Genomic DNA, 25,006 nt, shown 5'->3' with positions numbered 1-25,006 from the left:
GGAGCAAGTAAAAGGCAAAAAAAGAACAGATATTTGTCCAGAGAAGCACAATAAGAACAACAGTTTTACTGACTGTCGTATGGGTGTGGTTTATAAAATTCCCTTTAGCTGTGGCCAGTTCTACGTAGGGCAAATGAGACGGTGTATCAATCAGAGGCTAATGGAACATAAAAGGTCGTTAACCAGTGGATCGCCTTCTAATCTTTCCCTACATTGCCAAGATTGTAACTGCACGCCAGAGTTAGGTTAATGCACGATATTGTACAGGAATAAGAATGAAGATACGAGTCTCATGGTAGATGCATGGCATATCTATAATGGCGGAAGTGCATGCGGAGTCAGCCTTCGATTACTTTACATAAGGAAGAGATTAAGTGCCTGAAGAGTTATCTCTCACTTAGACCGCACATGTACCCGACTGACACGTGGCATTCCTGAGCTTGCGCAGATGAATTTTGTGTCTTTTATTTTTCACCTCAGTGCTCCCTTCAGTTGATAGTCGGCGTTCGTGTTGTCCACTTCTCTACTCTTGTGTCTTGTCTACACGCCTCACCTCTTTTTTGCATAATGACTCCTGCGGTTCTTGAACCCCTGTGCTGAACATGCCAGCCAATTTTGGCAGAAAGGCAAAACATTTTCCATTCCTGCTTCAGGGCACCGATTTCCAGATAAGCAATGGCTGGATTAACAGGTTTACACAGTGGTACACGACTGGGCTATTGCTTAAACGTGGAGCTTTGATCCTCAGTCAACAGTGACGTGTCAGCAATGGCCTTCAGTATGCCGATGATGCTATAAAGAGTTTCAAGTCTATGACACATGAGGGAATTGTGGCCAGAGTGGCCAACGGGGCGAATGGTGAAAGTAATGACGTAGAAGAAGCATGTGAAAGTAATTTTATCTGAAGAAGCCTCACTCACAAAAGTTTCTCCTGGAACGGTATCACGCAAGCACCTGTTTCAAGATGTTCGCTTTGCCTCCGGCATCACCGAGTAGGCAACGTTCAATTTGAGCTCCTGTCTTTTTATGCTCATGGCTGCTTGAAAATGTGCAGCACCGGCATGCAAGAGAACATCCGGAAAGTGAGATGCTTCCGATATCCTGCCCCAGGACTTAGTTCTTGCTCAAGACCTTCCTCTTCACTATGCGGAACATTTAGATCTGTTTCAGAAACATGTGCGTAAATTGTGTGCATGAAGCATGCAAGGTTGAGCAGTAACGGATTTTGTTTTGTGGGGTACTAAAACTTGGTGGCGGAACAGCCATTTGATCTTTTGGCGCAGGCAAAGGTCTGACTTGTGCAGTGACAAGCACTTTTGGTGCAGTGTGTATCATAAATCTATATACTTGATGGTATGGTCTGAATTTTAACTGAAATAATAAATACAGTGGGGCTGACTTTATGTGCATCAATGAGGCATTCAGGCTAAAAATTGTCAGAAGAGTTTCATTAATACTTAATAAAATGACTTTCCCTGAGTGTATATCGTGTAACAAAGCCGCTTTGACGATTTAGACTTGCAACAGGCATTGTGCATACAGTGTGCTTCGAGCAAGCAAGATCAAAAATGTTCACCAACTAGAGCATGCCAGCAAGACCACGTCCTGGGATGTGTGCGACTAAACCGAGTTACAGTGAAGACATCCACAGGTTTCTTCCAATGTGTGCAATCTGTCTTGTATAACTGTGCCATGAAACATGTGAAAGCTGTTTAATTTACAACCACAAGATTTTCGCTAATCTGACATACTGAGGCATGAAGTAAAAAAAAACAAAGGAGAAAGGAGACAGAGCGCCAAGCTTGCAACTAATGTTGAATTCCAATGGCGGAGTCGGAGCAAGTTTTTCTGCTCGTTTCGGAGCAAGTTTGTTCCAATGGCAGAGTGAGGGCGGGAGTAAGGTGTTCCAATGAGAGAGTTCGAGGGGATTCAGAGTGGGAGTCAGTCCGTGGAGCAGAAAAAGATGCTCCGCTAAAATCCGCGGAGTGGACCGGAGCTCTGCGTGACGTATTTCCTTTACCACGTTTGTCTGCTAGGAGGCGCCACCGGCCACGACTCGCGAGGAAGCAAAAGCTGCTGCACGCTTGGCGAGATATCCATTCCACACTTTTAAAAAAACAACAGGTGAACGGCGCTGAAGAGACAAGTGACCGGTGCAGCGGTGCTGGGAGCAAAGAGCGGAATGAAATGACAACACGCAAGGTATCCTAGGTAACCCGGTGATAGAACTTCCGCTTCCGCCTTGCTCCGGTGGCGCAGGTTGTGTTCCACTCGCGGATCTGGAGGCGTTGCTCTGCGCCAGGGTCGAGTGCTCGCTCGCGGAGTCCGTCGGCTGCTCCGACTCCGCCATTGGAATTCAACATAACTTTATTTGAGGACAAGAAGGGGATTAACCAAGGGGCCCGATTTTTTTTATTAATCGTACCATAAAAAGCCAACAAACAAAGACACGAAGGACAACACAGGGGAAATTACTTGTACTTACAAATTGAAATAAGAAAATTATAAATTAATGGAATTGAAAGTGGATGAAAAAACAACTTGCCGCAGGTGGGGAACAATCCCACATCCTTCACATTTCGCGTGTGATGCTCTACCAATTGAGCTATCGCGGCGCCGTCTTCCCATCCACTTTCTGGGGTACTTATGTTTCCTACTAGAACCCTGGGAGTGTCAGCCAGCGCCACCACTCACAAACCTTGGCAGCGGATGTGGAACATCTTTTCTGCCGCAGGCGTCACGAGTCACACGTCCCAGGGTTCCAGTAGGAAACAAATACCTAAGAAAGTGGATGGGGAAATGTCGCCGCAGTAGCTCAATTGGTAGAGCGTTGCACACATAATGCTACGGACTTGGCGGACGTCGTTTTCATGAATGAAGTTCAGTTGTTAGTCCAGTCACGTTCCTGTCGCTTTGTCTATGTCTCTTCGTCAATTTTTTTCTATAATGCGAAGACATGGATCGTTCCCCACCTGCGGCAAGTTGTTTTTTCATCCACTTTCAATTCCATTAATGTCATTTTCATTTCATTTCATTAATTTCCATTTTCATTTCCATTAATTTATAATTTCTTTAGTTCATTTAGTAAGTACAAATAATTTCCCCTGTGTTGTCCTTGGTGTCTTTGTTTGTTGGCTTCTTATGATACGATTTATTTGAGGAGGCAAGACCCAATATATAACAACATTGCAAGCCGTTGCCCACTGGGAAGGACACCTTGCTCGTCTGTGGATGTTGCGTGGTTCAGTCTCCACTGCCGTACACCCACTGGTTCGTAAGACAGGTACTAGTGGCCCCCCAGGCAGGTGTCTGGCTTTCCATGGGTGCATTACTTGGCAGAGGATCATTCAGACCGCAGTGCTTGCTGTACAAGAACCAAGACAAACAAAACACCAAGGTACTTCAAAAAAAGGAGTCTGGCAGTCCGATGCCAACAAAATCCCAATAGGTGGGTTTCCTTCCAATCGTGTGAAACTCCCGTAGTTGCTGAGCACCAGGTCGGGAATACGCTTGTACCTATTTTATCAGCGGGTACTTGGCAGCAGTGCTGGTCTGCCTCCCACAGCAGTTGCGGATGATCGACTATTTCCTCAAAGCTGTGGTGAGGACAAGCTATGCCCAGAAAGCCTAGCAAACCTCTATAGGGCGCCCTTTCAAGATGAAAACCCATATAAACAATAGAATGCCAGGTCGTGGCAAATCTCTATCCAATAGAAAAAAAACAGTGGGTTTCTGATGACACTGGGATTCGAATCCAGCGCCTTGAGCACTATGAACGCTCTACCATTTAACCACCGCTGCGGTTATGAAATGGTAGAGCATCTACTAGCCCTCCTGACATGCTGTCTCCACTTACTGGCCCCTCTTTGTCCAGAGCGCAATTGCAAACGCCCAACATGCGACATCAGAGCCAGACCACTTTAGATGCCAGCATTAATATGCTTGCTGGCCTCCCTTTGTGCTGAGCACCATTCACTGTGCCATGTGCAAGGTTGGAGCCCCTGCTCTGCTGGATCATTCGCGGGCCTTTCCCTGCACCAAGCACAACACAGTGGCCAATATGCTGTAGAGCAGTGGCCCCATACCAGTGCTAGAGTAAACACGCTCAGTGGCCTCTCCTTGTCTTGAGCACCTTTCTCAGATGAATGTACTGTGTCTTAGCCTCCCCACTCCGGCGTAGGCGCGAGCTTGCTCGCTAGCCTCTCCATCCTGAGCGCAGTTCAATGTCCGGTGTGCTGAAGCTGCGCCTCGGTGTAGGTGCAAAACCACTCGCTGGCCTCTCCTTGTTCCGAGCAGCACTGGTAGAGAATGTAGAGTGCAAGCCACTCTGCTCAGCCGGCAATGTTGTTGTGCGTTCCCAACTACCGCTTGCCTCATGCACAGCTGAGCAACAATTTTGCCACAAATGAGCCACCATGCTCAACTGTCAATTCACTTGCCACTCATGTGAGGCCTAATGTGCCTATTGGAGCAGCAACGCAGCTCTTCTCTCTGCCATTTACTGGCTCTTTTGGATTGGGTGTGCATTGGGAGAATCAACTGCCAGTTGGTCCCTCTTTTTGCTATTTGGAAGTTTGCTCCGGCAAAGGAGTGCCCTTTGTTGAGGAGACATACAATCCAGCTTAAGCACTTGTGCGAGCCATCAGGCCACCTCGCGTGCTGGCCATTGACACCTCTTTATGAGAAAAGGAGTTCAAATGTGGTGCCTGATACATTGTCGCCTGCCCCTGTTTCAGCATCTGACCCTTTTGTCCGCTACTCCTGTGAGCGTTCGCATCCAAGTAGAGACTGAAGCCTCAGCCTCCAATGGCTTGAAAAGCACGAACCCCACACACTCAGTGGAGACTGAATCCTCTGTGTCCAATGGCTCAAAAGGCACGAACTTCATGCGTTCACAGAGACTGGAGCCTTTGTTTCCCATGACTAAAATAGTGCCAATTTGCACTAAACAGAGGACAGAGGCTGTGACTTTGATGGCTCAAACAGTGCGATCCCCAACACTGAAGTGATCCTCAGATCGCCAGCCTTGGGCGAGAACATGTACCTAGTGAACTCCATTACCTCCGCTGGCACAGTTTTCAGCAGGCAGGAGCTTAAGGCACAGCAGAGCGATCCATTTTATCGAGAAATCATTGGCAGGCTCAAGGAGCCGAGCTCCCAAGAGGAGCAGAGCGACAATGTCGTCGGGTGCATACGGACAGCTGATATTGCTGTTGGCGCCAAGTGTGACGCAGCTAGTACTGTTACGGGCACACTGGATATGTATCTGCTTGACACTGACATAGTCCTTTGCGCTATACTTCATATGAGAATGCTCACTGGGAGTCTATCAAGGTGGTGATACCCCACAGACTAAGGACCCTGAGCCATTTCCAAGACTCGTGGTTGGCTGGACATGCGAGTGGCGTTAAGGCTTTCCAAAAGTTGTGCCATCCTGCTACCTGGCCAGGCATGAAGTGTGACGCCGATCAATACACCCGGTTGTGCCAATGCATGTAACCTCGTGCAGGCAAACGCTTGGGACCATGTAGCCAAGTGGAGCCAGCTACCCTGGCAAGTCGTGGCCTGCGACATTATGGGACCCTTTCCCAGAAGCTGACAAAGCTATGTTTTTCTCCTGGCCATCACAATTCACTTTACGAAATGGGCTAACTTTTTTCCCTTCGGAAGTTAATGGCATGCACGATCTGGGACAAGCTGACTCAGGTCTTTACCTGCTTCGGCTTTTCGGTAGAGCTTACTGCGGGCGTGTCATATTTCACGGCCAAGGTGTTTGTGGATGCATATGCTGCCTTTGGCATTAAGCACTGCAAAACAACCATGTGTCACCCAGCCAATTAACAGGAACCTCAAGCCTTTACTCGCAACCTCTGCTCGGCAACACAGCGATAGGGATGTCTTTTTTAATAAGATAAGCTTCTCCTTGTGGCCCACAGTGACTGAGCACACATCCTCTTTCCTCAACTTTGGGAGAGAGCTGCGAAACACAATGGCCTGCATTCTACGGACTGGCAGCAGGGCATGTGCCATGAAAGCCAGCCTTTCCAGCTATGCAGCGGAACTGCGCTCACAGATGGAGGCGGCACTTCACTTGGCCCGTTTCAATCTGGCAAAAGCGCGAGCCGGGCAGAATGCTCAGTATGACCGGTCACATCAGGATGCGCACTACATTGTTGGCGATGTTGTCAGCAGTAACCATGTCTTGAGTGATGCTGCCAAAGGCACCTTTGCCTCCCCACTGGCCAAATGGTTGGGTCCATAACGAGTGGAGACCAAAATGTCCCCTGTGGTATACAAGCTGGCTGACTCCTGAGAGAGACCAGTCCTTGCCAGGAGCAGCGAATGGGGAGAGGGGAAAGCAATCAACGAATGGCAGGCAAACTATGACACAACTAGACCCAGGCCAAGTCACTGGTACAGTTTGTGGAAGCGCACCTAAGCAGCCTTTCTCCCACTAGCTGGTAGCTAGACTTCGCACCCTACCATGCCTGTGAATGGAGAAATGCTACTACGGTGCAAGGACACACACTGAAGCAGTGACAGGTGTTTTTGGCCTAATATACCCTCTCGTGCGGATCTCTCTTAAGATGCACCAAGTCAGCTTTCTCCTACTAGCAAGTAGCTGAATTTTATTCCCTACCATGCCGGTGAACAGACAAATGCAGCTACGGCATGAGGGCACACAATCAGACAGTGACAGGCCCTTGTGGCCTAGTATACACTCTTGTGTGTTACCCAAGCTTTAGCCTGGCAAATGCCCTTTCTTGGGCAATGTAATACACCTTATGTAATACCCCATCACAGGGTCTTTAAGGAATAAAAATGAAACGAAATGAAATGGGCTGAGCGGGCATCTTTCTTGGCAAGCTAGCTATGCCAAGGGCATTCTAGTCCTTACCCCTGCAACGTCCAGTCTTCCCCTTCATCTGGTTCTACCATGCTGCCAGTCTGTCGCTGACCACAAGGCCTGCTGTCCCTGGTCCTGCTGCAGTGACTGACTCCTGCCTTGGGGCCCACGAACTCATGCCAGCCTTGCCCCCTGCTTCCTAGGCTGTCGCTAAAAGCGGCAGATCCTCCCAATGAGGCTCTGGCCACTGGCTGGGGGTGGTCACTCGGTCCACCACTGCTAACTGGCTACCCATCATCCCGCCCAGCCATTCCAGTCAGCATACAAACCTGAGAGCCCTGTGACTTTTGTAGTGGCTGCTGTGCCAAAATGGCAGCCATGCCTTGCACATTCCTGTCATCTCTGCCTTGTCCTTCTCAAGTTGCCGACTCTTCCTCTTGGCGGTGGGCCATTCCTGGTGGATGGGGCTTTTGTGATCAAGGCAGGCCCCTGGCTTCGCCTCAAGAGAAGCAACATGTTTGCCTCTTCAACTTTTTTTTCTGACCTGGCCCCGATGACTCCCTCTTTGACTTTCCCATTGGCTTAGCCCTTTTTGCTGAGTCAACCTTGCCATTTGGCCTAGGTCAGCCTCCTTTGCAGGCTGGTCTCGGTATTTAGGAGGGGAGAATGTGGGAATCGAGGAGCCTTCCTGGACTTCATCACCCAGCTTGCACATGTTGCATAGCTCCATTAAGGTCACTAGAAATAAAAATGCAGCAGAACCCATCTCACGATGACTGTCAGCAGTAATGTGTGCGCATAGAATCAAGATAGCGACACAACGTATTGCCATCACTGAAGTGAGTTGTGCATGAGGCATGTACTGCAGCAAGCCTCCTCTTTTGCGCTTCCCCAAGAGCACTCGGCTCCATCGGGTGCTGCCCCTGTAAAGCCTATGCGTGGCTTCTGAAATGCATGGTGCACCGCCGCGTGTCAACGCTGAGAAACACATCATGAGGCATCCAGGTTCTTCTCTTTCGCTTCTTTCTGGACATGCTGCGCCAGAAAGGCAATAAGATTTATTTTTGATAGATACAGAAAGCACGATTCGCCATCCTTATTGATGCAGAAGTACAATGTGCCGGCTCTCTAGGTTCACCAGAAAATTAGTCGTCTTGGCTTTCTTCACAATTGTCTTGCAGGGAAAACTAAATGAATACTTCCCAAGTGCATAAAACCTTTAACTACAAGGACAAGTAGACAAAGCCATGAATACTTTTTATCGCCAATTTTCGCTAGAACCAACGCACACAAGTACACTTTTTTCCCTCGAACAGTGTCCGAATGGAATCCCTTGCCCCGACAGATTTTTGAATCCGCCTACTTTATGAAGGCACTCGAGTCGCATACTGTAAACTCCGATGGATGAACATTGCTACGGTCTTAGTGTTCTGTTGATTTTTGTTGTTGTTGATCTTCGTTACATTGAATGTATCCTTTGTAGCCCCTCCTGCTAGGGCCAAATTACTGGCCTGCAGTATTGTGTAAATAAATAAATATAAATAAAAATATTATGGCAAGTCTGTGCGTGACCTCCAACATGAGAAGGGCGATGCAGCGATACCTGCAAATGCTGAGAATTGTTCCTTAGCTTGCCGTGCACTCAGTGGCACATACTCAGTGACCCAAATTGGCTTCATTGAAGAGCAGCAAATAGGCAGCTGGATTAATGACGCAGCTCGCAGAAGCACTGGCATTAAGGGCATTCATTGAAAAGTAGAACCTACTCAGTGCATTTCTGGCATAGCCTTATGCGTCGGGTTGCTGTCCTTGAGGAATCCTTGTGACGTGTGTTCAACTCCGCTCCACATCAGAGAAATTAAAGGGATCTTTTTCATTATTATAGAGTGGCACATTTCTAGGGGCACATACTTAGTTACCCATGTTGGTATCAAATATGTTCATTAAGAGTGGCACACGCATATACTGACATATACAGTCAAATCTCGTTACTGCAAACCCTACATTATCGAATTTCTCAAATTTACGAATATCTTAAAGATCCCCGCCAGAGACTGCCTATATTTTCAATGTAAAAATATTTAAACCATGAATTTCAATACAGCACATATTTCAGAATAACGCACATAGTTTATTTTCACCTTTATAACCGAGGAACATCAGTATTATGAATTCGGCTAAAAGTAACAGCGCCGCAACAGCAAGTGCAGTAGCTATCATCATCACCACGCCGAGTGCCAACTGCTTCACCACAAACTTCACCAAGAACTTCACGACAAAGGTTTGGCGACGTTCGCGCAAGATCCAACAATGAACGCAGCTAGTGACGGCGCCAAGACGCGAAAGCAGTTTTCACTGCAGGACAAATTGGGCGTATTGCAGGAAAATCCAGGGAAAAAGCACATTGACGTGTGCAGACCGCGTGGCATTGCTCCGTCGACCATCGCGACCATTTTGAAAGACTGAGACAAGATTGTTAAGCTTCACCGGGAATCACAACTTGCTCCTACAAGGAAACAGCTGCGAGTGGGAAACTTTCAAAATGTGGACCATGCTGTTCTCACGTGGTTCAAAGATGCCAGACTGCAAAACGTTCCCGTGTCTGGCCCAATGCTCCAAGAAAAAGCCAGTGAATTTGCAGATGCACTTGAAATAACTGGGTTCGATGCCAGTGCAGGTTGGCTTTTTCATATCCACCAAAGGAATGGAATAATTGGGCAGGTTGTCTCACAAGAGGAAAGGGCTGCTGAGACAGAAGGCGCAGATTCCTGGTGCAATGATTGTTTCTAGACGTGGCTGAATCGTACTCTGAAGACAATATTTTCAATGCTGACGAGACCACATGTTCTTATCAGCTCATGCCAGACCGGATGATGCACTTCAAAGGGCAGCAGTGCAAAGGAGGGAAGAAGTCGCATCTTTGCGTGACAGTCTTGCTCTGCTGCAATGCAACAGGCCCGAAGAAAATTAAACCGCTCGTCATCGGCAAGTACGTGAAGCCTCGCTGCAGGAAAAACTTCATGTTTTTCTACGACTACAAACAACTACCGTGCCAAAAAATGAGCCTGGATGACCAGAGAACTCTTTTCCGAGTGGCTCATTGAACTCGACGACCAAATGAGGAGGGATGACCGAAGAATTCTACTGGTTGTCAACAACTGCTCTGCTCACATTGTGAATGTTGTAATTCACATTGTGAATTATAAAGAGTGTGAAAGCAGAATTTCGCAAGCGCCTTGTGCAGTGGTTGATTATACACCTCCGCCTAAAGCAGCCGACTGCAATCAATATTCGTCAGGCAGTGGAAATGCTCACAGGAGCTCGAACGAACTTAAAGGCGTCCACCATTAGCAACTGCTGACAAAAAGCAGGGCTTGTCAAAGCGCCTGTGCAGCTTGAAGATGACCTGGAGGTGACCAATAACAACCCAGGAGACCTGTGGGCAGAGGATGTGGAACTGCTGCATGCAGCCTCTTTCTTTGACGACTACGTGGAGAGCGAAAGCACAGCACTAATAGCGGCGGACCTGACAACCGAAGAGATTGTTTATGTTAACTGCGTTTGCTACGTCCCCAGTGACGATGACGACCCGAAGGAAGACTGTGGGTCACCGAACACAGAAGATGAGATCGTGTCGAATGATGGTTTAGTGCACATTAACAAAGTCCGCACTTTCATCGCTCAGTGCAATGACGTACCCGATGTGGTATTGCGCAAAGTAGATTGCCCTATTGTTTCTTTTGTTGGGTCGAAGACATACAACTTGTCTAAGCTTCTGGTTGAAACTTTGAAGCCACTTATGGAAGGGAGCATGTCCACGGTCAAGAATTCTACAGAATTTGTTACCACGGTACGTCAGCAGCAGCTTCGGGATGAGGATGTTATGGTATCTTACAATGTCGTGTCCTTGTTCACGAATGTGCTGATAGCGTGGGCCACAGATATTATTGAGAAACGCCTGCAGGATGACTGTATGTTAGAAAGCTGCACTTCTCTGATGGTCGATGACATCATGATTCTGCTTAGGTTCTGCTTGAAGCAAACATATATCACCAGATAGAAGGCAATGGGCAGTCCTGTTTCTGTAAATCGTGGCTGATCTGTTAATGAAACACATGGAAATAGCTGTGATGACGTACTTGCCCTTCCCTTTCAAAATGTGCTGTCACTATGTAGATGACACTTTTGTCATTGTCGAAAAGAAAAACCTGCATGCCATGCATGACGTGTTTAATGCCATCCATCATGCCATTCAATTTACATGCAAGATGGAGAATAGTGGCAGCTTAGCCTTTCTAGATGTGCTCGTACATCGGACCAAAGGAGGCTCAGTGGAGACAGCTGTATATTGCAAATCTTGCGATAGCGGGAGTGTGCCGAGTTTTGACTCTCGCCACCCTACTGAGCACAAACATGCTGCGGTACGTACGCTCCTGTCTTGTAGTGATGCACTGTCGTCAACGCAGACATTGAGGGAGCAAGAATTAACTAATGTTGCCGCTCTTTTGTATAAACGGAGTTACCCACAGTGCTTTGTCAATGATACGCGACGCCGCATGCAGAGACCCCGAGAGAGCAAGGCCGAAAGGCCCTTTGTGTGACTTTGAATTTGCGAGACTCCCGCAGCACCAGCTTGCTTCTTGCACCCTGTACCCATCACTCAGAGTGATACTCTAATCCGCCAGTTGCCCCGCTCTCTACAGCTACCACAGTCCCACTCACCAACAGATTGACGCTTGGTCAAGGCCTTGCACATTGGCAGTGCCTAGGGCTTAGTGGTGTTCCAATTCGTTATTCTACTAAAACCTCAACTATATAGTACTACAGCCCATGAGACAGGTGCAAGCTTAACTCGGGGCTCACTTCCACGCAGAAAAATTTTGACCTGGCCTCCTCTCTTTTCCTCCTTCCTGCCCTGATGGATCACTTCCTAGGAGTGCAAACTTTTTATCATTATTTGATTTAGTAAATAAATATTTTAACAACACTTTGGGGACATCACAAACAAACATCAAATGTCTTCTCTGGCATGCTTGAAACACTGAATGACAATAAAAATTAATTTCTAGGGCCAATGGAGGGAGCAATGATTACATGCAGCATGCATGACAGAGGTATTCACTGATCTTACTGCAATTAAAGGCAACAAGGCATATATTGATCAAATGCTTGTTTATTATGAACGAAATGCAGACATGCTGTTGTTGCCAGTACAATACAGCCATCAAACGGCCTTCACAAGATATGCATGCTGTACATGGTACCACACAGCAGAAGGAACAGTTCACACATTGTTCCACCAAGATATGGTGAATAACTGCAGCAGTCTGGTCAGATGCTCCAACTTTCCTGCCTATCAATGCGAAGCATTCTTGTCGAATGTAGAACCGTTTTTCCAGCCAGGTATCAGACAATTTCCATGTGCCAATCCCTAAGGCAGTGCAGTTTGACACAGCATCTCAAAACAATGACCTCGGTCTGCATTTGAATTCCGCAGCTGTTATCAAAGCCCAGGTAGCACTCCATATGACCTTCAGACCTTATTGCTTGACACAACTGCTCTCAGATCCTAGGCATAGTGCACCTGGCTTCTTCCACAAGTGCGAATTAATTTCAGTGATGACACACATTGGGCTGGCTCCACTTTCTACTACTAAACAATAATACTTCACATTACGTAGCGGTCAAGTGTAGTTGTGGCTGCCAAACTTTTGTCACAATCTACTGATACTATAATTAGCCGGTTCACTTAGTTAAGGTTTGCTTTCTGGAAGATGACTGCAATGCCTCCAACATCGCACATGTCACTATTCAGGATTTATTCTATGTTTTAAAGATGACTTTCAAGATACACCGTAACTTACGGAGAAAGTGACAAGCGTGGGCATGAACTTGAGAGGCTAAGAAAAGCCGCTAAATTGCGAGCCATAAAGTACATAAGCAAAAACTGCAGCTAGTTGAAAGAAGAAAACGTACCAAGGGGCCCCTTTCCAGCAGCCTTTGCCGCTGCCTCCTTCAGCGCCTTCTGTTGCTCTTTTTGCTTTTGCTTGAACTCCAGGTCATTCTATCGGAAAAAGAAAACAGCATGCAGCGCATACTGTGAAGCATAGTGTACAAACAGAGCGGTGTCAAAGAGCGCATTGCGTGTCATGTGCATCATCGATCACATTTGAAGCCCTGCATCCATTACAATATTTTTGCATGTAGGTACAATGTGCACACAGTGTGTAAATGAAGCATCGGTTAAAGGCAGCAAGGTATCCCAGACACTTAATCACATCAGCTAGTGACAAGCTCACATGAATTGTAAAGAAAGAGCTGTACAGGCGCCGCTGTTCAGTGAAGACAGAGGAGTACAGAAAATGGGCAGTTGTTCCCTATGTACATAAAATGTTGCATTGCTTTCAAAAATGTGCGTTTGGTATTCTGGTTATATTTTCTGCAGCCTACATACTCAGCTGTGTCTGTTCCACCGTGCACAGAAGGGCACTAGGCACATCAGCACCTACACTCTAAAAACAGTTACACCCTTTGGGGTGTACATTTGCCTAACAGCCATAACCGTCATCTGTCTCGCCCCCATTTTCTTTCTTTAACGCTGTGAGCCCGGTACTTCCAAGTCACGAAGGGCATGTGCGTTATCAGCATGACAGAGCATTGTTGACAGAAAAGTAACGAGCAAAGCGTTTTCAAGAAAGGAAATGCAGGCAAGATAGATGACAATTATTGCACTCTAAAGAAAGTTTACACCCTCTGGGTCGTATCTTGCCACACAACAATAATCATCATCTGTCTTGCCCACATTTCCTTTCTTTAGCGCTATGAGCCCAGTACTTCCCAGTCACAAACGGCATGCGCATTATCAGCTTGACACAGCATTCTTGACAGGAAAGTAGCAAGCGCCAAGTTTTCAAGAGAGGAAACGCAAGCAAGGCAGATGACGATTATTGTTGAGTGGCAAATATACACCCCAAAGGGTGTAAACTTTTTTTAGAGTGTGGAGGAAAATGCCACCAGAAGCATGTAAATTGTTGAGTATTTCAGGCCTGGTTTCCCCTTCCTGTGGTTATGTTAATATTCGCCGCAGAGAACATCAAAATTTCTTAAATAAAGTGCCGTTCTCTCATCTTGCGTCACACTGCCAATCATCATGCCACTGTAGACCCTGTTCAACTGCATAACCATATTGTTGCAGCACCCTGACAAGACCACTAGAGAAATCTTAGGCGCATCATATCACCAAGAATGCCACACTATGCAAAAGTCAGTTATCGCTCTTACTACACGATAGCGATTTTAACTTCACTGATCATCGATATCACGTGCATTTGGTACTTAGTTTATTTCTTGGAAGCTATTTCTTGACATGCGCGATGTATGTGTATATATATTTTTATGTGCGTGTCTCTCGCCTTTACTACGCTAAATTTCTTACGCGACTGAAGTCAAAATATAAATATTAATGTAGAAATGATACAAATGGCAAATTTCCAAAGATACCTATTAGTGAATAAAATGAATGGTTTATAAAATAAAATAAAATTGGAAGTATTAAAATGGGTTTGAACACTTTCAGCAATGCCGAGGTTTCAATTTCTGAAAATTAATACGGTAAACCCTTTGTGCCAAGGAACTCGTCGCACATGGCAATGCAAACGTTTCTGTGGCTCAAGACCAACGCAAATGCCTTGAATGAAAGAACAGTCGAATGTCATTGAATACACAAAACGCGTAAACTTTTTTTTTTTTGTTCTTCCCGAGTCATAAACAGACAGCAGGTTAAAAAGAAATGCTCAATGGATTCAGGCTCATTGCAGATACCATACCTCGTCCAATTCTTTCTGTTCCTTTTTTGCTGTCTTCAAGGGTTTTTTCTTGCCGCCTGAAATTTCGAATGAGTTTACACAGCAATCACTTTAATCAATCACAGGAAACATTTTGCAACGAAAGCGCTCACCTTCCCGGCCAGACATGATCGGCAACGTGTGGCGACGAAAAGAAGCCGTTAAAGCGATCTTTCCGCCAGACCGCGCCGCACTACAGGCCACGACTTGATACAACCATAGAATAAAGTTTGTATAGGTGTTCTGTGATACAACCAGCGCAAATTTCAGCGATCGCCACAGAGGGCGAGAAATCAACATGAATCACGTCAATATAGTGACATGAATCATGAAACATGAAAGAAAAGTAGGGAAACAAAAAAATCGGAGATGTACAAAAGCACAGTTGGAAATAGGGGATCAGAAAATTTGGGTGTGGTAGTTCATAGTGTTTTTTTTTTCTTTTTTATTGTTTAACTTACGTATATATCACGACCTGTATATATCATAGAGTTTCTCACTATAACACCTAGAGGGTAATCTGCCGCCACCGTCTATGGCGCCACCGTCTATGGCGCCACCCATATGGCGCCACCCATAGAGTTTCCTACAAAAAATTTTGTACGAAACTCTATGATGGGAACATAGAGTTTCTCACTATAATAGACCGCACAAAAAGATTAGCAGACAATGATGCCCCGTGAAACTCTATGGATGGGAATGACCAACGTTACTAGACTAGGTAACGTTAGCCATACCCACGTTTTAGACGAAGCTTCTTACAACACCAGCCAACACGAGCCTCGCAGACGCATATACCGTCATTCCCGTGACGGCACGGTGCTCACTTAGAAACTCGCATAGATGGTGGCGCCAGATTATCCTCTAGGTGTTATAGTGAGAAACTCTATGAAGGCTATAGAGTGTAGTGAGAAACTCTATGCCCAAGGCATTGATCACCATAGAGAAACTCTATGTTGATCACATAGAGTTTCCTACAAAAAATTTTTGTAGGAAACTCTATGGTTGATTACGAACTGGCATTGATCAACCATGGGGCTCATAGAGTTTCTAAACAAATACCCTAGAGGGAAATGTGGCGCTGCGATTGTTCAACCATCATGGGAATGATGGGAAGTACAGGCTTCGGATTGGCGTTATATTGACTGGCGAACTAGTCTACAAGTATTTTTTTTTGTAGTTTTGGTTTCGCTCCAAGTGCAATTGCTATAACCTGCAGTGGGACAGTGCAACGCAAAGCTCTCTGCCTTTGTTATGTTGCTCAAAGTGGAGGTAGCGCGCTGGGCCAGCGGCTGGGACGATGTGTGTGTCGCGGTGTGGCGTCAAAGCCCTGACGAGAAAGCGACGACATCGTAAACGTTGAAAGAGCATGTTTTGATCGTTTGGACCTTGGTTTGTTAAGTGTGTTATGTTGGTGCTGTAGCGTTACGTGCTTTATGAAACTTCAGAATAGGAAAAAGAAGGCACTACTGATACAAGACATACACAGTTGGACTTCTAGTGGCATGACAATCAAATTTTATTGAGGGCTTCCTTATGCATTGCCCGTTTATGTGCTCATTGAAATGCGTGTTTTAGGACTTTGAGAACACAGACTTACTTGTGGTAGGAAATGTTGCGTTTCCTGACAGTAGTCTGCTGCTGCATAATGAGTAAGTGCAAAGCCACGCCATAACGCTTCGGAAGCGGTACGTCAATATAAAATATGATGAAGCATACTCGTAGGAGACCTCTAGCGTCCTAGCTAGCACTGCAGTAGATGTGCTTAAAAGTACTTGAAGACGTTCAGCAATCGTGACAGCCGACGCAGCCTTTCGAAAAGCGAGAGAGTTCGCAAGTGCCTGTTGTCTGCGAGAAAAGTCTAGCGTTTGCAGCGAGCAGGCGTCGTATAGCATACGACACTTGTAGCATTCCGCTCAAGGACACAACACTTTCTCACAATACAACATTTTTATTCTCATAAATACAGATTCAAACGGTTCAAATGTAGTGAGAAAATCTATGGTTGGTCCATAGGTGGCATAGAGTTACTGTACTGTACTAACTCTATGATAGGTGGGCCATAGAGAGTTTCTCACGTGTTGGGCCGCTTAGATCATCATCATCATGATCGTGGCGCGACGTGACGTTAGAGTTGATTAGTCGTGGTCCACGAAGTTCTGTGGTTCATAGAGAGTTTCATAGTTACAAGAAGGAGTGCATCACTTTCTTTCATTTGCGGCAGTGTTGTCTTCGATGGTCATGAAGCACGATCGCCTGTTTTACTTTGCGGTAAGTGATGCTGAGAGCACTTCCGCATCTGTTGCAGTGTGTTTACAAGTGTGTTACCGAGGTAGATGCGCCATGTGGTGAACTGTTTTTCTGCTAATGCTACTCATTACACCAAATGTGATTTGATTTCTCAATATTTAGATCATAGCAGGGCAAGCGCTTTAGTGTTCAAGAACGGTGAAAAAGTCGTTGATGAGAACCGCATGCGTTTGGTGTTTTAAACAGTGTAAAATTTAGGGATGTTTTCCTATCTGCGCGTGGACCTCGGCTCTGTGGGCAGAACTAAAAAATGAACTAAGTACTACAATTTGCGTTACATCCCATTTTAGCTTGACACACCAGGCTTGTCCGTAATGGCACTCGGAAGTAAACTTAACGAATTCACTTGTCGCCATGAAACGAAACTACTGATCACTGAATTTTGATCTCCCGCAGGAATGAATCACTTGGTGCAACCACACTTTACTGAGACACTTCGAACGTTCTCTGGTGTCGCGGCAAACGAAGAATGTTTTGAGGAAGCATGTGATGCAATCGCCCAGAAGAAACGCTCACAGTGCGAAAAGCGTCTCAAGTAAGGTTTCTTACATCGCAGAAGCGCTCGTCGTTTCGTGCAAGATGTTTGATTTTAATGTTTCTTGTTTACAGGAAAAGTAGCGCAGTGTGGAATTATGTTCGGCATACGGTGCTGTCTGTGAAGGAACCGTCGGACATCGATGTTGTTGTTGCCTTGCGCGAGCTACTTCGGTATGCGCAGGAATTCTGTGAGTACATAGTCTTGAGGCTTGCTCGCTACTAGTGCGCCATTGTCCTCTTTAGGCGGGAATGACCTGTACGCTTTGAACAGTGTTGATCATTAGAACACAAAAACTGAATTATATATATATATATATATATATATATATATATATATATATATATATATATATGTATTCGCACCATTGAGCAGCTTTGTTGAGAAGTTATTTGTCGTTTAATTATTTGTTTTCGTTCACACCAGAGACACTGCTCTGACATGTATTGTAGGAGAGTTGCACAGGAAATTCACATAACCTTACCATTAGAAGCACTTTGCCATGTGCAAGTGAGTACAGTTGAGGACTTCTCCAATATTGGAAGCTTTTTGTTCCTTAATGCTCTTTAACCGTTCATTGAATTGTAGCTCCCTCCCTTGGGTAGCACCTAGAACCCGGATAGTGTGTACCCGCATGAGAAGATAATAAAGATGGCACCTGGCTGTGGCACATGAAACCACGGCTCGCAGTTCTATTCTGGCATCGATTTGGGTCAGCTGTTTTTCCTTCGCTCCTGAGGCATAAGCCTACAAGTGATGACCTACAACGAACACAATGACTGACTGATCTGCCTGAACCCTCCATGGAACAGGACTCATGCCCGCAGGACGTCTCATCCCTGCAGCTTCGCCTCCCACCCTTCTGGCGCCAGAACTCGCAAGTTGAGGCACAATTCTGCCTCTACCGCATCACCTCGGAAACGACACGCTACTACCACGTCGCCTCTGTCCTTCCCCCTGATGTTGCCAGCAAGCTCTTGGATGTTCTGTCTGCCCTCACTGGCGCTGCACCATATCAGCACTTCAAGACTAAGGTGCTGGAGAGATTCATACCATCAGAATGCACCCACCTCCAGAAGCTCCTTAACAAGGAGGACCTTGGTGACCGGCGCCCCTCCCAACTGCTGCGCCGAATGTGAGAACTTGTTGGGGAGCACAACGTCCCCACCCACTCATCCTTGTGTCTAGAGCTTTTCCTCCAACACCTTTCCCAGCTCATCTGCCTCGTCCTTGTGGTACCTGGCGATGTCACCATCGACCATCTGGTGGAGCTCGTTGATCAGGTTCATGAGGCGACCTCCCTGTCCGTCACTGCGGTGTTACTGCCTACAGACTCGCCAATTTTGCGCATTGAGACCTGCATCAATGAGCTCGCTGCCTCAATTGCCACACTCCAAAGGACCCATTCGCCTCGTCTTGGTCATCACGCTCTTTCGCACACATGTCAAGCTCGGAGTTCCAGCCCTCTGCGTTTTCGACACCGAGCCACAGACTGCACACTTCCCTGTTCGTGACCGGGAAATGCCCGCTGGGATCACTGACGACGGCGTGGGGTCTTGCTTGTCATCCCAGCTGCCTTTTTATGGTAACCGACAAGTTCTCCAGGGCAGTTGCTTCGTGCTGCCAACGCCTCGTCTATAGCGATATACAGACTCCGATCTCTCACCTTTGATTTCGGCCTTCGCTGCACTTTTCGATGGGTCTTTGTCATCGCAGACGTGGTTTACCCGATCATTGGCACGGACTTTGTCTCATACTTCGACTAGGACGTCAGTGTGTGGCATCTTCGCACGCTAGAGTCCTGTCCGGCCTTGCTTCCATGGGCATCCTCATGCTGATACCTTCCTCTCCGCTCGAAAAGAACTTGGCGGATTTTCCGGTGTTAACAAAGTCAATCAACCTCACTCAGCCGCTTAAACATACGATGACACACTACATCGTCACCCGTGGTCTACCAGCAGCCGCTCCACCATGCCGCTTGTTTGGGGACCGTCTAGCTATCACCAAACGGGAGTTTGACCACATGCACAGCTCACCATCATATAGTCCAGTGCGTGGGCTTCTCCAGTGCAACTGGTGCCCAAGCGTGATCCCGATGACTGGTGTCCCTGCGGAGACTGTCGAGCGTTGAACGCCAAGGCTGTCCATGAAAGCCACCCACTGCCTCACATCGAAGACTTTACATCACACCTTGACGGTTGCGCCATTTTTAGCAAAGTGGACCTGGTTAAGGCATACCACCAAATTCCGATCGAACCCGTTGACATACCTAAGAAGGCCATCATGATGCCTTTTGGACTCCGCAGTTCGGCTCAAACCTTCTAGTGGTTTATTGCTGAGGTTACGTGGGCCTCCCTACTGTGTTCTCATACCTTGATGATGTCCTTATGGCCAGCCCAACGCCCGAAGATCATAAGCACAATCTATGTGCTTTGTTCCAACGTCTACAGCAGTATCGCCTGGTTGTGAATGCCTCCAAGTGTATTTTTGGTGCATCTGAGCTCGAGTTTTTGGGCCACCACATATCATCCGAGAGTATACGCCCTCTCCCATCCCACATCAAGACCATCCAGGATTATCCCCAGCTTACAACATTGCGCCAGTTGCGCTAATTCCTGGGGCTTGCGAATTTTTCCAGGCACTTTATACCTCACTGTGCAGAGCTGCTTCTCCCGCTCACTGACCTCCTTCGGTCAACCGCCGGCCTGTTTTCTGCCATTTCGCGACTGCTGCCAAGCAAGCAGTCGCGAACGCAATGCTTCTTATCCATCTGTGCAGCAACGCCCCTACTTGGTTGATGGTGGATGTCTCCAGTGTGGCCGTCGAAGCCGTGTTACAGCAGCGCGCTAACTCTGAGTGGAGACCTTCGTCTTTTTACTTTTGGAAGCTACTACCTGCTGAGATCCGCTACAGCGTCTTCAGCCGAGAGCTACTAGGCATCTACACTGCGGTACAGCACTTTCTGTGTTTTCTGGAAGGGTGCCAGTTTTACGTGCCGACTGATCGTAAGCCACTGGTATATGTTTTCCGCACCAACTCATCGAAGTACGTGTCACGCGAACTCCGCCAACTTGCTTATATTGTGGAATTTACAACCGACATCCGGTGTAGCGCCCTCCCTTGGATGGCGCCTAAAACCCGGATAGCGCGCGCCCGCATTAGAATAAAATAAAAACGGTGCCTGGCCGTTGCACACGAAACCACAGCTCGCGGTTCTATTTTGGCATTGATTTGGGCCAGCTGTCTCTTTCCTTCACTGCTGAGGCATAAGCCTACAATACAATTTTGATGAGCCCATTTACATGCCTATAAATGCTTTGCAGCTTGTAGTTCCCAAACCGTAAAAAAAAGAAGGTGCCACTGGTTCAGACACCTTTGCTTGTCTTTTGAGTGCATGTGAACACCTGAGTAATTGCAGAATGCAATGAAATTCTTTCGATAACAATATAATAGTGAATATAGTGCATGAGTATCTTGCAGTATGGCATGGTACACCAAAGCATCATCTGTGGCAAAACATTAGACAGTTTTAGTATAGCGTAAAGCAGCAAACGCAAAGAGTTAGCGTTGTGTGCACCACACTGTGCATGCGCTATACGTAAACGGTGCTGGAGCTCTTACGTACGTACGCTATTTTCGAGATTTAGCGGTGAACGCTAACGCACGCAAGGGGAGCCTTACGTACGGCAACATGGTGGCGCCAGTCGAAGTGAGAGCAGCCCGCTTCGGATCTATCGAGTCGTCGGCCTGCACTGTTCGGCTCATTCGTTCCCCACTAATGCTCGTGTTTGCTTTAAATTTATGTGATGATGCTTCGACAGTGGCGCACAGGTGACAAATGGGCGTTGTTTACGATATACGTTCTCGATTAGCGGCGCAGTAGGCTTAACGAGAGGGTTTGCTAATGTTTGCTCATGTTTGCTGTATCCGCCTCGAGATGGCGCCCAAGTGTATTTCGCTCGTTCGCTTGGTGTAAAGTCGCATGTGAAGCTGATGCATTTCACATTATCCGCGGCAAAACACAGTAGTGTGGTCGCTGCTGTGGGCACAATGCGTGTGCGTTTTACCAACGACGACGGTATGAACCTCCTGAAGGAGGTTTTCGCCTTGAACCCATTCGGACGGACGTCAAGATGGGCGTCCATTGCAAAAAATAGGAAAGAAGTGGGAAATCCGCTTTCTGGAAGCGAAATTGCCGGCGAAACGTCCCCTCCGGAATAGCTTCGATGTTGAGTGGATCTTGAGGACACGTAGAACCTGCGCGATCGCTCTCGTTCCCGAAGCATGAGGGCGTCTATGTCATCCCAAATTAAAAAGGACACGTAATATGGGTCCCACAGAACACTCGATCGCGGCATGTCAAAAATAATCAGTGTGTTTAGCGACTCTCAGCAAAACAACACTCAAACCAAACACCTACATGCGTAATTAACGCACCGACCGTGGCTTTCGATAAGCTTGACTTAGGGACACACTTGCGGATTCGGCATTGGATAAGCTCGGCATTTCGTGTGGATTTGGCTTTCCAGTCCTTTGTGTTTTACATGTAGATAGCGCTGTATTTGTTTGCTTTAATGTTAACGCTTTTCTCCGTTCCGCTATTCTAAAACACTACCTTGTGCCGCGCTGTGCAGTCTTTCTTTGCGTTAGCGTTGCGTCGCGCGCTAACGCTAACGCAAGCATTTTACGCTATACTAAAACTGTCTATTCTATTGGATGGAGCACCAACAATTGAAAAAGCAAGTTCATTTGCTGCATAGCCACAGCACTTCAATTGGTGCAGTTTTTAATGAGTTTGAAAGCCAAATTAAGTGGTTATCCACTATAGGTAGATTGGTCTTACTAAAGTTAACTACTTAGCTTCTGAAAACATTTGGCTCAATTGTAAATGTGTTGCAAGCATGTGTAAGTTGAATGATGTGATGCTTCCATTTATTTTTATGTTACTGCACTGCTATGTTGCTTCCTAACGAAAATTTAGGCTCTGATATGTTCCTTGTAATTATATTCCATCTCACAAGTCGTTGCAGTGTTGCCAAAGATACGAGGTGTACGCAAGTAATATTTTTAACAAAACAAATGTTATGGTCACTGAGCAAGTAAAAAATATTACACGTTTCAGAACCCGTGCGGGTTCCTTGTTCACAGTGCCGCAGACAAGGCATCGTGGTCAGTTTATATGACTATCATGTGACTTAGAGTGAGAAAGTAAACTTGGGGCAAGGTACCATCAGTTCTGTTTATAGTGTTTTCTGTCTTGTATATGCAAAGATTCGAGCAGCAGCCTTGTGGTCACATTCTTTCCAGATGATTGAAGCATTGTGCCATTTTGTCTTGTGATTGTACTTGTGCACGTGTCCCTCGAGTTCGTTCGACAAGTGACGATTTTCCCTCAACATCGTGTTTATGTTCTTTCAATCACCATGGGAAATTCCCAGTTTTGCCGATGTCATCTCAAGCTATCCTGTATGCCACTCCTGGGAATTTGTCATCTGCTACGCTGTCTTTCACGTTAACGACTCGGTTCCGTAGCTTGTTTGCTGGCACATGTGCAGCATGCAAGTCATATTTTGAAAAGATGCCGGACAACACTTCGCTTATGCAAGGCACGTACGGGATGCGTGTGTATTTCCGCAAAACTCTCTTTTTTTGGGGGCTTGAGGTTCAACACAAGCTTTTGAACCTTGGTGATCAAAGCAGCAGGATAATTGTTTGCAGATAGTTCCCAGTGTATAATTTGTAGCCCCTGTTGCCTTGCTTCTTGACTGTTTTAAGAGTAAGAAACCGCCACAACAAACATGTGGTAGGGCAGGTAGGTGAATGGCATCACAGTCCACGCAGAAACAGAAATATAGGAATGTTAGGGGCTGTCGCACCGTTCAACAACTCGGTGAATGTTGAAGAGTGTGACAATGACTAACGAAAAATAATTTTAAGAGGGAGAAAATGGTAATAGATATGAGGAGGCGAGGGGAGGAGGTGCATAAAAGGCGCCAAAAACCAAGTTAGCGGATAGTTATGAACATAGGGTGTGGGGGTTTCACTCAGCGTGCGGCTAGGGCTAAAGGCGAGCTCTGGATCTAGCCCCCACACAGTCGCTCTGTGGTACTTCCCAACCCATAGTGCGGGAATCGCGGCTATGTCGGGTTCGAACGAATAAGGCAACCAGCGGCATCAGCTGTAATGACTTTTATTGCTACCAGCAAAGAACACTGGCAGAGGGAAGCCCTCTCTGTAATAAGTAATAATAGGCTGCCCTCGTTGCCCGGGATAGTCAGGCAAACGAGGTCACTCACGCGTTCCGACAGGTACTCCAGTCCGGCAGGTTAGTGCTCCGGCGTCCCGAGAGAGAGGGCCTCCCCGGTGGCGCTGTTTTGTATCTTTTTACCTTTGTGAGGGGAACGTTTTCCTCGCCCATCAGATATCTTTCCGTGAGTCGGGTAGGAAGGGTGCGCGTGTCGCGAGAGTGAGGGAGAAGCGGGAGAGAGCGTAGTGCGCCTCTCCCTTGTCTACATTGGCTCTCGACGTGACCGTGACGATGCGGGGGAAGATGGGCGCGTGTGCACCCCACAAGGAAGAGCATCTCGTCAATGCCCGATTGCTCAACGCCAGACGGCCGTCGCCACTTGCATAGCTGAGACTCATATACCCCGTCGTAACACATGTTGCTTGCTGCGGAGAGCCCTTCTTAAGTAAATGTCCTGGCAATTTTCAGAATAAAACGGTGTCAGGAGACACGATGCTTTCAAATTGCTCTGAGCTACTGGCCCTTATTTTACTGCGAGCTATGGATGCCATAAATTTCACAAAGACTTCTAAACAGAGGAAGCAGCCCTGCTTTGGACTGTCTGCCTCATCAATTCCCGAGTGTGATCAAATAACATTATGTGTCGCGTGGTGACTACAATACCATGATCACATCATCATCATCATCAGCCTCGTTACGCCCACTGCAGGGCAAAGGCCTCTCCCATACTTCTCCAACAAGCCCGGTCATGTACTAATTGTGGCCATGTCGACCCTGCAAACTTCCTAATCTCATCCGCCCACCTAACTTTCTGCCGCCCCCTGCTACGCTTCCCTTCCATTGGAATCCAGTCCGTAACCCTTAATGACCATCGGTTATCTTCCCTCCTCATTACATGTCCTGCCCATGCCCATTTCTTTTTCTTGATTTCAACTAAGATGTCATTAACTCGCGTTTGTTCCCTCACCCAATCTGCTCTTTTCTTATCTCTTTATGTTACACCCATCATTCTTCTTTCCATAGCTCATTGCGTCGTCCTAAATTTAAGTAGAACCCTTTTCGTAAGCCTCCAGGTTTCTGCCCCGTAGGTGAGTACTGGTAAGACATAGCTATTGTACACTTTTCTCTTGAGGGATAATGGCAACCTGCTGTTCATGATCTGAGAATGCCTGCCAAACGCACCCCAGCCCATTCTTATTCTTCTGATTATTTCCGTCTCATGA

The 25,006-nt window shown here is 46.8% G+C and overlaps 1 protein-coding gene and 1 long non-coding RNA gene across 3 annotated transcripts in view; one reads left to right on the top strand and one right to left on the bottom strand.

The window, feature by feature from the left end:
* Positions 1-12,854: 12,854 nt before the first annotated feature.
* LOC129382209 (uncharacterized) lies at positions 12,855-14,896 on the bottom strand. The gene is made up of 3 exons (XR_008610302.2): positions 14,805-14,896; positions 14,674-14,729; positions 12,855-12,911 (listed from the first exon to the last, which is right to left on the bottom strand). It is a non-coding gene; the product is annotated as an uncharacterized lncRNA (long non-coding RNA).
* A 1,891-nt stretch (positions 14,897-16,787) lies between these two features.
* LOC126521606 (activating signal cointegrator 1 complex subunit 3-like) overlaps positions 16,788-25,006 on the top strand; it is a 414,950-nt gene continuing 406,731 nt past the window's right edge. The window contains exons 1-3 of one of the 2 annotated variants that reach the window (XM_055065750.2): positions 16,788-16,962; positions 17,398-17,536; positions 17,611-17,726. In XM_055065750.2, the coding sequence (XP_054921725.1) occupies positions 17,400-17,536; positions 17,611-17,726 (253 nt within the window). In that variant the 5' untranslated portion in view covers positions 16,788-16,962; positions 17,398-17,399. The remainder of the gene's footprint in view (positions 16,963-17,397; positions 17,537-17,610; positions 17,727-25,006) is intronic. The other variant, XM_055065751.2, reaches the window with a different exon arrangement.

Source organism: Dermacentor andersoni, chromosome 6, assembly GCF_023375885.2.
Source record: "Dermacentor andersoni chromosome 6, qqDerAnde1_hic_scaffold, whole genome shotgun sequence".
NCBI classification, from domain to species: Eukaryota; Metazoa; Arthropoda; class Arachnida; order Ixodida; family Ixodidae; genus Dermacentor; species Dermacentor andersoni.
This window is presented reverse-complemented; position numbering and strand designations above follow the sequence as displayed.